This window comes from Schistocerca gregaria, chromosome 10 (assembly GCF_023897955.1).
Source record: "Schistocerca gregaria isolate iqSchGreg1 chromosome 10, iqSchGreg1.2, whole genome shotgun sequence".
Lineage (NCBI taxonomy): Eukaryota > Metazoa > Arthropoda > Insecta > Orthoptera > Acrididae > Schistocerca > Schistocerca gregaria.
In genome coordinates this window covers 188,086,582-188,098,582 of record NC_064929.1, presented here as the reverse complement: position 1 = coordinate 188,098,582, position 12,001 = coordinate 188,086,582, and the positions used below count along the sequence as shown (strand labels likewise).

Genomic DNA, 12,001 nt, shown 5'->3' with positions numbered 1-12,001 from the left:
CTCGTGTGGGGAGCGTGCCGATGGTGTCACCGAGGGCTGAACGCATCACCGTCCGCTCCCGTTGGGACAGTGACTATGAAGAAGAGGAAGAGGAAGCAAATGGAGAGTATGGAGAAGAGCGTGAACAGAGAAATAGATTTGACAGGGCAGAGACGGCACTGTCGGTGTCGCCACGGAGGACGCGGGGCAGCTGGAGTGATGACTTCGATTATTCGACTACTGCAGCAGATAAAAGTGAGCCTGATGGTATGTATGATTTTAAATCTTCAAGAGAAAAATTCAGTTGAGAAAATTATAAATTGGGAAATTGTGAATTCGCAAGAAGACAGGCCTGTTTCACAGTTTCTGATCATGTCAGTACCAATATATTCTTTAATTAAAAACCAGTTCTTGTAGCTATGTCAGGTGCTATAAAAGCTATATTAAGTTGCTACTAGTTTCAGTCTATAAGGGCCACTGTATTGCACTGGTCAGAAGGTTGTTGTAGTATTTTTGTCTTTATGTGTATTAAACATACAGTGGAGTGCAAGACTTGGTCCAAATTGGTTCAAATGGCTCTGAGCACTATGGGACTTAACATCTGTGGTCATCAGTCCCCCAGAACTTAGAACTACTTAAACCTAACTAACCTAAGGACATCACACACATCCATGCCCGAGGCAGGATTCGAACCTGCGACCGTAGTGCAAGACATGGGACGAAAGTAACTTTCACATGACATGTCACTGTTGAGAACACAGCTAGGTGCAATTTGGACAATACATAAAAGGAACTGTTGCAATATAGTGCAGAAGGTAACTGAAAGAAATATGCATTGTGACAAACACAAATGAGATTTTTATTCAAAGACAATAATTACAATCAAGTCACTGTGATTCATTGCGGTCCCCTGGATATATGAAAAGTCAGTCATTGTTCTTAACCCTTTGAGTGCTGGAGCCACACCATCTGCTTGATGCACTGAGGCACCGCGGACTGTGATGTAATCAGGCTACCTGCACTCAGTGCCTGTCCCTCGGAGCCACCTCTGGGGCCGGACTCACGCAGAGCCAGTGTGAATTTTTGGTGACTTTGAGCTGTAATATCTTAGGATTCCGAGCTGAATAATTGGAGTGAAAGTCGGGTGGGAAAATCAGACCTGAAAACAGCGTAAACTTCACATTTGCATATCTAGTAGAGTGAACGCATGATGAAAATGAAATTTAGACTGCAATAGATTGATAGTGCAAAGATATGGAATCAAAATTTTGATTCCCCTGCTATTTTCCAGTAATCTACAAATTAGTCAAAAAGATGTTGATTTTTATGAAAAGATGAAAGCACAGTATATTCTATACCTCTTTCACAAATACCGTTAAAATTAATGCTTCGAACCCAGTCTCATTCGAACAACCAATTTGAAGCCCCCCACCCTCCCCAAAACAGTGAGTGTAATTTTCAATATTGGCTAACAACAGAAGCAAAGCAGCACTAAAAATCGCACTGAGAACAGAGTTTTAACTTTGGCATGTTATTTCTTGTTGATAAAAGGCATTTGAAATCAGTTATGGAAACACAGGTTTTGTACAAGTAGACCCAATGTGATCTATAGAGGGTGTACATAAAGTCTGGTAACACTTTCATTTATTTATTGCATAAGAACTAAACATTGTACAGATGTCATACATGTTGCATTTTGAAGAGAAACCCTCAAAGGTTCCCCCTCCCCCCAATGTATACCCCCACAGCATAGTTCAGTAATTTGCCGATAGTCACTGCTAGTCACAAACATGGCTCCACATTCACTTCACTCACACTAGAACATCTGCTTCTCTTTGCTGGCCACAAGCAAACCATCTTAATGAATTTGTTGTGCCAGTGGTAAATGGCCTTCCTTGTTGGTGGCTTCGTACCGTGCTTGGTTCTAAACATGCGTTGAACAGGTGTAGCACACTTGTTTTTGTCGAACTTCAACACACAGAAAGCTCGCTCTGCATCTGAACTTGCCGTGTTTGCGACTAGTGCTGACTATCAGCAAATTACCAAACTGCGCTGTGGCGGTATACATGAAAAAAAGCTTTCAGGTTTTCTCTTGAAAATGACATATGTATGATATCTGTACAATAGTTGGTCCTTGTGCAATAAATAATTGAAAGTGTTCCCAGACTTATGTACACCCTGTACTTGTACTCATGAGAAGAAGAAAATATAACTGTCTGTGATACATGTTAAAATTTAAATGTGTGTACATTGATTAATATATGGGTTTTGTTATACTGTTGCAATGTACTCAGCATAATTACATTTGCCACGGTAGAGATATTGCACCATCTCAGTCACAAAGTCCATTCATTTGCCAGGAAACTGCTACAGAAGAAGAAGGCATTTTTTGAATAATTTTACACCTGTTACATCTATTTCCCATCCTTTTTGATCCGGTCTTTTGGACTGGCACTGACGAAATTAAAAATAGGTTTACATATTTTTTACACTTTTTGCCCTTTTTTAAATTCATTCAGAAGTGTCAATAAATTTTATCAGGTTTAGTTCCCACTGATTAGTATTGCTTCTTTGTATGAAAACTCTCAAAGCAGGGTACAACACATAACGGAAAGTTTTGAGTTTGGCATTGGTATTTAATTTCCCAGCAAACTTTCTGTTCCATGCAAACCTTGCAGCTGTGCATTAGCATACTTTTCTGTGAATGTTCATTCACAATAACAGCCGGACAATGTCTCCCTGTAAATCGCAGAGGATTCTCATCATCGTAGCACCTTCCTATACCAGCTTTTTTCCATTCTGTAGCATATTTTTCTACAATCTCCCTTAGGAGAGAAAGGTGAAACTTTGCGAGTGTCATTTTTTGTCCTGTTTCCGACTGGTGTTGAGCATTAGCCTTTAGAATGCTCAAATCCAGAATGTGGAAAAAATATTTCTTGTATTATTTCACAGTCTTACGCACTGGTCCCACTGAGCTCAGGAACATGTCATGACAGTCAACTGCATCCATACTCGAATTGTAGTCAACAATACATTACGGTTTCTTTATTTTTTCACCAATATTTCTGTTAGTCTTCTCTGTTTCAACCATTTGTGTTGTGTGACTTTTGGTCAAAATGCACACCTCTCTCTTATCGCACTACCTGATAACAAGGATCTTGTCAGTGGACTGAAACTCAGCTTCTCCTCGTTTTAATTGCTTCTGCAATTTTGGCATGTTGTGCTTATTCTTACCAACAGTGGCACATGTGGTTGTTCCATGGTTGTGAAGCCAGAGGAACAAATCAAGGCCGGAGTATCAATTATCGGCATATAGAATATGACCCTGTTCCAAATATGGTCCCGTAAGGCTTGACACTACGTTGCCACTTTTCCCTAAATTGTGAAACCAAATTTCTGTTGTTGTGCCTGTATATACAATAAAATTCAAAGTATATCAAATTTGACAGTCACACTGTCCAAAAGTTTTTATTCTGAATCTACTTCGGTTGGTTGGAACAATTTGCTTGAAAGATAATAGTCCTTTGAACAGCAAGAGACTCTCATATATACAAAGCTTGTGATGTGGACAAAATGAATTGCGATATGTCTTACGAAATTTGTCAACAATCGCCCTAAGTTTAAATGACTTGTCGCCTCCAGTCCTCACAGAGTTATCACTGAAGTGTAGCATTCTCAGCAGTGGATAAAAACATTGTTGGGACATAATTTTGCTGAAAACGAGTGTGTTCATAAGTGTATCCCTGGGCCCATAATCACTTAATTTTAACTTCTTAACTTGGGCCATTAGAAGGGGGGAAAAAATAATAATAATAATAATAATAATAATAACAACAATAATAATAATAATAATAATAATAATAATAATAATAACTCAAGTCCAGCGTCTTTCCACTTTGCCAGACGAGAATTCACAGATTCTGTAGTATTTTATCCAGTGTAAATTCAAAAACAATTTGTTTTGCCCGCAATAAATTGCAACAGCTCTTCAAAAATAAATATCACTAGAAATGAACGAATATGTGGGTCAGTATCTAGTTGACATTTGTGTCCTGAACTGAAGTCATCAAAGTAAAGGTTTAACGACTGGAAATCAGTTTCTTCCCAGTGAAACGTATCACTTAATCACGCTCTTTTGCAAACTGTTTCACTGTCGCTTTCTGATTCCTCGGGTTCAGAGCAACTGCTGTTTGTAATTCTTGCTCTCCCCCCTGATGTAAATGGCTGGGGACTACAGCTTCGAGATTCTGTTGAAGACTCATCACTGTTAGTAACATCAGATAAGTCACACTAACTGTTGCTATTGAGCATATCCAGGATCTCTGCATTTCTACAACCACAGCGATCTGTCATTTCTCCCATAGAAGACAAGAAAATTGATGAAATTACAGGAAGCAAAGTCAAATTCTGCAGAGAGGGAACACAGCAACAAACATATAGACACTCTCGAAGTATACAGTCAGACCGCTGAACAGCTACTGGAAGAGCAAGGCGGAATGACAGCTCTACGTGTTTACATGTCTGTCGTGCTCGGCTAACTGTGACTCAGCATGCCTAAACACATCCCTAGCGGTAAAGAGGCCGGTGGCGCTGTATGTGTAAAAGGCTGGTGGTGTGGTGTGTGTCAACACATCCAGTGCTGTAAGTAAAACCCAAGGGCCACACGTAAACACGTCGGGCGTGCCAGGTGAATGGCAAGGCATGATGAGTTAACTCATCCCCAGCAGTCAAAGGGTTCATAGGGTGTGAGATTACCGTGAACAGCAGTGGATACTCTGTAGTGTGCTAACATGCTCCCATGCTGGCCAGAAAGTTGGTAAGGTAAAGATTTGTTACATTTTCCGTATTCAGGCTGCCTTCTCCCACCAAACCCCTCCCCCTCCTACCCCTCTTCCACACTCCCCCCCCACCTCCCCCACTACAACCCCTCCCCCCCCCCCCCCCCCCCACACACACACACTTGATGCAGGTGCATTCTCTCTCTATTCCCTCCCTGTCACTCTTACCATCACCACCTTCACCCTTCCTACCCCTCCTCCCCCACCTGTCCCTCTCTCTTATCTATTATATTTCTTGCCTTGCTCATCCTTTCCAACTCCTCTCCCCACCTCCACCTACACAGACAATTGTTTTCAATAATCAATATTCAGTAATCTAGTCTCGCCATTGCCACAGACCTGCATGATTTGATGTCTGTGTGGTTGTGTGTTTGAATGTGTATATTGTTATTGGAAAAAGAGCTGTATCCTTAATAGAGAAAGAGCAAGAGCTCAAAAGCTAGTGTTAAATGTTTTCTGTTATGTGGTTCTGTGCACCAGACACTAATCCTCTATAGGTAAGTAGCTTCCTTTTCTTTATTTTATGTATTTTCCATCCAGGAATTTCCATTATAGCAGTCTGCATTGTTTTAAATGTATTTATAAGGAATGCCTCTTAACCCTATGGCAATACCAGGTCTCTAGTGTCAAATATTCCATCATACATTTGTAGCAACGGTATACTTGAACAAATGGAAAATTTCTTTCTGTTTAATACTTTAAATCTTGTGGCCATTACAGATATAGATTACTTTTTAAAGCATATTGTGTCTTCTTCATAACTAACTTGTAAATGGTTGTTTGAAATATTAGGTTTGAAGGAAAAGGAAGAGTGATGAAGGGAAAGGACTGGCAAGGTAAAAAAAAAAGGGGGGGAGGTTTATGGAAAAGTTTCCTGGACCCTTGGATTAGGGAAGTCTTTCCTTCTCTTCTTGTCCAGTAAGCATCCCCTGATCTAGGGCTGTGAGCAACTTTTTCAAAACTCTCGCCATTTCCTAAACCTAACCAGTCCTTTCCCTTCATCCCTCTTCCTTTCCATTCAACTCTTCTGCCACAATACCGAGCCCCTGGACTGGCTCTGAAGGCTTGCACATTTACATATCTTTCATGTGTGTTTTCTCCTACTGCCACATGGTGAGTATTTTTTATCAGTTCATATCCTATACTTTTTCCAAACATTGGTTATTTTCATTGCTATATTAGCCCCTGTGGCCATCATTTCTTCTTATGTAACCTCACTGTCAGTCTTTGTAATTGCTGTTTAATTTATCTGTTTTCAAGCTTTTGTGCTAGTTTGTTAGGTTTTTTTTTTTTTTTTTTAATAATTTGTAGCAGCTATTATTAACCATCATCTTACGCTTCTATCTTTTCTAGTACTGATTTCGACGTACTTAGGCCTATTGTTAAGTATCAATTTTCTTATAACAGTTTGTTTGTGGTTCACTCTACACTGCAGGACCACTCACACGATTTTCTGTCATTGATTTATCTGCAAAATTGGCACCACTTTTCTTCTCACCATTCACGATGCTTCTGTGCAATAGTGTGTTTGGTTTTCACCAGACTCTACTGATTGACTGTTACTGCAATCCCCTGCATTGTTTTATTTCCCAAATATAGTTGATTCCGTTTTCTTCGATGACTTCCTTTGTCTATTTGCCCTGTCTTTAAGCTTTCACCTGTTTTCATGTTTGTTCAGGAACCTCCCCAATCGTGATTTGCTGTTGTAATTTTTTTTCATAATACAATGGAAATAAATAGCCTGCATATTTTGTGTATTGGTTTAGAGTATACTATACAGAAGTAGACTGCAGTGCCTGCTACTGCCCATTAATGTTAGCTCGACTCATTCCACATCTGTGAATGCTCTTCTTCATGGTGGTCTTTAAAGAACACACTGAATTAATGAATGAATTAAACTTCCACAATTTAATGTAAAAGCAAAAATAATTCTGTTAAAAATAATGATTAATTATTTTCTCTTCCTATTTGCATTGGCTCTTTTTTTCCCCTCCCCTTTTTGATAATCTTCAATGATTTTTTTGCTCATTTCTGTTTAAATTGAAATATTTATTGTGGTGCCCACAGATGATAGAGGTGCCGCACAACACGATTCTTCCAGCAGCCGTGGACTGGATGGGAGCAGCTTCGAGTATCACAATGGCAAAGGCTCGGACAGACGCTCGCACAAAGATGCTTCAGAAGAGGAAGATGAAAAAAAGGAGAGGGCAAAGCATGAAGAAGGCTACAGTGGTGACAACGAACGTGAAGACGAACGCCGACCCTTTGAACGTGTTGAGACTGAAGAGGACGATGAGGATGAGGATGATGATGAGGATGAAGAGGGGGATGAAGAGGAAGAGGACGAGGAGGAGGCGGGGGCCAAGGAGAAGGAGCAGCAGTATGAGAATGAGGAGAAGGAGAAGAAGAAGAAGATAAAAATGAATGTGAAAATGAAGGAGCAGGAGGGAGAGGGAGACAAGATAGAAGAAGTTGAGATGGAAGTTGAAGAGGATTCCCAGCCTGGAATTATTGAACCGCATGTAATTACAATCTCTTTCTCACACTATCTTCGCTCAAACATTTCTCTCTCTCTCTCTCTCTCTCTCTCTCTCTCTCTCTCTCTCTCTCTCTCTGTGTGTGTGTGTGTGTGTGGTGTGTGTGTGTGTGTGTTGAGAGAGAGAGAGAGAGAGAGAGAGAGAGAGAGAGAGAGCGCTCTCTCTCTCTCTGTGTGTGTGTGTGTGTGTGTGTGTGTGTGTGTGTGTGTGTGTGTGTGTGTGTGTGTGTGTGTGTGAGGAGAGAGAGAGAGAGAGAGAGAGAGAGAGAGAGAGTGAGGGGGGGGGGGGGGGGAGAGAGAGAGCTGATCAGTATGTGCAGTATGTAGATATGGTCAGCTTAAACAAATACTGCTGATTGCTTGTTTTGTGTGATGCCCGTGTCAGTGGGAAACATCGGTTTGTGCTCTTTACAATCAATTTTTTTTATAAAGCAGCCATACTGACTCGACAGAATTTGACCCAAATTAATCTAAAGCATTATTAGATTTAAACGGGCTGTCACAGATTTCAGGTAAATCACAATACATGCAACTGAGACTGCAAAAGACCATATCATAGCATTAGAAATAACACATGAGGGTAAATCAGGAAATTTAACAGAATATTATATTGATCAGAAACTGAACTGAGAGTCACACATTATAGATGTTTGTAAATATCTAAACTCTGCAACTTCTGCATAATACCAGATTGTTTGGATATGGAACTGTCAAAAAAGTTGACAGTTCTATTTTCATCCACTAATGTCTTTTGGCATCATATTTGGGGATAATGCCTCGTATAGAAACTGCGTTGTCCAAAAGTGTGTAATATAGATAGTTTGTGTGTCCACTGTAGAACATCTTCTAGGCAGCTCTTGAAGCAGTAGGGCATACTGATAAAATCATCAAAATATGGTTTATTTATTCACTTACAAAGTTTGTTGTCAACAGACAATCACAGTTTTAAAACAACAGTAATATTAATAAATATAATGCTAGAAGGAGAACTAATTTACGCTATCCATCTCTCAGGTTTACTGTGACACAGAAAGGAAAACACACACACACACACACACACACACACACACACACACACACACATTAAGGTCAAGGAAATTTGCGAGCTTTCAGAGCCAGTGGCTCCTTCTATTAGAAAGGTGGAAGGGGAAGCAAGAAGGCTGAAGGAAAAGAAACTGGTGAGGTTTTGGAAGTAGGGAGTGTTTTCGAAAAGTTGCCCAGAGCCCCAGATCAGGGGAGACTTATCAGGCAGGATGGGAAGGAGAGACTGAAAGAAGTGAGGTGTTAAGTCATAAAATTATTTGACCTTGCGATGTAAAAAATGCAGTGAAAACTCCAGGTAGGAATATCAACAATGTAAGGAAAGACAGATTGCTACTTATCATAAAGAAGAAATGTCAAGTTTTGCACAGGCCACAGCCTTCATCAGTAAAAGAGAGACACACACCATTCACACACACAAGTAAGCACCCCCTGACACACACATGACCACCATTAAGCTCCCTCGGAACTGGATGCAACTGGCACATGGGGTGAAAGCAGCAAGGATGTGATACTAGTGAATGAATGGGTAGAGAGATGAACTCTGTCTAGTTGAGTGTGCAGGGAAGTACTGCCAACAGGCACAGTGGTAGGAGGTTGTAGGGCAGGGAGGTAGGGAAAAAGTGAGCAGAAAAGGAGAGGAGCGGAGAAAGACAGGTGGATGCCTCAGCAGAGAGCTGTAAATAAACAGGGTGGGAGATGAGAATTGGGAGGAGATGATAGGACAGAGAGGGTGGAAACTGTTGAGTGGAGGGTGTGGGGCAGTATGTTTTTGTAGGTTGAGACCGGGGTAGTTAAAGAAGTGGAAAATATGCCGTACGGATAACTCCCATATGTGCAGTTCAGAAAATCTGTCAGTCGATGGAAGGACCCAGATGGCTCGGCAGCCATTGAAATCGAGAGTGTTTTGTTCAGCTGCATGTTGTGCCACAGGCTGGTCTATTTTGCTCTTGGCCATCCACCAACAGTAACTGAATTTTGACAACTGTCATCCATTTCACACCCAAAAATCCCCCCATATAGCCTGGCCACCTGGGCGTTGGAGTCTCTACAGCACAAAAACTCCCTTGCTCAGTATGCTGAGGGTGTCACCAAGGCCTTCACAGGCAGGCACTATCCCCCAGACCCAGTCTGCAAACAGATCTCCCATGCCATTTTGCTGCAGACACCCGATCCTACCATCACCCCCAAGTACCAGCCACAAACTAATATCCCATCGATGACCCAGTACCACCACAGACTGGAACAACTGTACCACTTCGTCAGGGCTTCTGTTACCTATCATCATGCCCTGAAATGAGGGACATCCTACTCGAGATGCTTCCCACCCCGCCTAAAGAGGTGTTCCATTGCCAACCCAACCTCCACAACATCCTATTTGATCCCTATCCTACTCACAATCTCAGCCCCTTGCCACAAGGATCATATCCCTGTGGAATACCCAGGTGCAAAACCTGCCCAGTCCACCCAGCCAGCACTTCCTATTACAGTTCTGTCGCAGTTTTATCCCACCCCATCAGGGGCCAGGCCACCTGTGAAAGCATCCATGTCATTTACCAGATCTGCTGCTATCATTGCATCAGCTGTCAACCAAGATGAATGGCCACTGGCAAAATGGGGCCAAGAGCAAAGTAGACATTCATGTGGCACAACATGCAGCTGAACACAACACACTTGATTTCACTGGCTGCTTCACTGCCTGAGCCATCTGGATTCGTCCCTCGACTGACAGCTGTTCCTGAATTGTGCGGATGGGAGTTATCCTTACAACACGTTCTCCACTCCCGTAATTATCCTGGCCTGAATCTATGGTAACATACATCCCCCGACCCTCCACCCCACAATTTCTACCTTCTCTGTCTGATCATCTCTTCCCATTCTCATTTCCCATCCTGTTTATTTGCAGCCATCTTTCAGTACATCCACCCGTCTTTCCCTGTTCCTCTCCTTTTTTGCTCATTTTACCCCCCACCCTCCATGCCCCACAACTTTCTGATGCTGTGCGTGCTGGCAGTGTAGTCCCTGCACACTCCACCAGACAGTGTTGTCTCACTTCCCACTGGTACACTACTATCCCTTCCTCCTCTTCCTTGCCCCTTCCAGATTTCTGCTTGCATCCCTCATGATAGTTGCATTCCAGCCCAAGATGCTGGAGTTGGTGGTTTTTTTGTGTGTGTGTGTGTGGGTGTGTGTGTGTGTGTGTGTGTGTGTGTGTGAGGTGTGCTAGCATGTGGGTGTGAATGCTGTGTCTCTCTTTTACTGATGAAGGCCGTGGCTGAAGCTTTATGAAAGTATCTTTTAATTGTGCCTGTCTGCAACTTGACATGTCTTATTTGCGGTAAGCAGCTGCCACGGAGGGGCGTGGGGGAGGGGTTGAGAGAGAGGAGAGAGAGAGAGAGAGAGAGAGAGAGAGAGATAGAGAGATAAGGAGGGTCGAAGTCACTCAAAAAATCATGTAAATGCTGAAAATGTTGTCATACTATAGTTGCTGAGAAAGTGTGCAATATTTGCAAAACTGACTCATTCCACATTCATACTTAAAGATTGCAACAATTATCCATGGAACGATCTGTCTCGCGTGTGTTTAAATGAGACAGCAAAAAGTGAAGAAGAAATTTTACTTCAGCAACATATGGTCACTGCTGCCACACAGTGGTAGCAGACCGACATTGTAGGTCGGCACGGGAGGCAGAGCGAGCCAGGAAAGGAAGATATGGTGAACAAATGCTGGGTGTTGGAGTTGGTTGTGTGGTTAAATCCCAAAGCACAGCAAAATATAGTAGATATTAGTGTTGAGGAGTATGGAAACTGAAACACTTAGCAGTTCTGTGAAATTGTCTCAAAGGTGATAACTATAGGGAGCTGTGTCGGTATTGTTAATGTATGATTTGCTCTCAGTCAGTCTTTAATGCAGTCCATAAAAACAGTAGATTTTGAAAGATTGGTAAACATTTCTTTGTCTTGTCTTCCGTGCCTGCCTCAGCCCTTTTCACCTTGTATGCTTCCCTCATCCCACAGTCTGCCATGCGGCAGGCAGTGATGATCGGTTACTTCTGGACTACTGGGTATTTTTCGTGTCAGGCTGTCTCTCTGTCATTAAACTGAATGCCACTCTAGACTAATATGGGAGTACTCTGACGAAATAGCACATAAAATTGCACTTTTAATAAACACTTTGTACTTGACGAGAAGAAAGTAGACTTCTCCATTGATTCTGCACATTTTGTAGAATGCGTGAAGACCGATGTCTGTCTTAGCTGACTCTTGTCTGTTTCAGTACTGCACAGTTTCAGCTGTGGAGCCATTTTCAAGGTTTTATTGAACAGACATATTTTGGTTGACAGAAGTTGTGTTGGCCATACGTTGTTAAAATGTAGTTCGGTGGCACATTCTAAAAGTAATCAACATGACATATTAAGCGTTTCTCAAATAACTTGATGTTACATACCATTTGCAAGTATAAAACATCTACTGGAGGAATTACTCCTGTGGGGTAACATGACATTTTTTGAGGGGTAAAAACCAAAAGTGTGTAATTAGGTTTCAGTCATGGAACTAAATTATTTTTTAAAGGGTCATTACGCCTTTACAATTTTATAAGGCTCTA

General features: G+C 41.8%; 1 protein-coding gene across 6 annotated transcripts in view; it reads left to right on the top strand.

Annotated features, from left to right (window-relative positions):
• Nucleotides 1-12,001, top strand: part of LOC126293740 (serine-rich adhesin for platelets-like) — a 396,910-nt gene that overhangs the window by 172,577 nt on the left and 212,332 nt on the right. For all 6 annotated transcript variants that reach the window (XM_049987087.1, XM_049987088.1, XM_049987085.1 and 3 more), the window contains 2 exons: nucleotides 1-246; nucleotides 6,885-7,339. The exon at nucleotides 1-246 is cut by the window's left edge and continues 205 nt beyond it. In XM_049987087.1, the coding sequence (XP_049843044.1) occupies nucleotides 1-246; nucleotides 6,885-7,339 (701 nt within the window). The remainder of the gene's footprint in view (nucleotides 247-6,884; nucleotides 7,340-12,001) is intronic.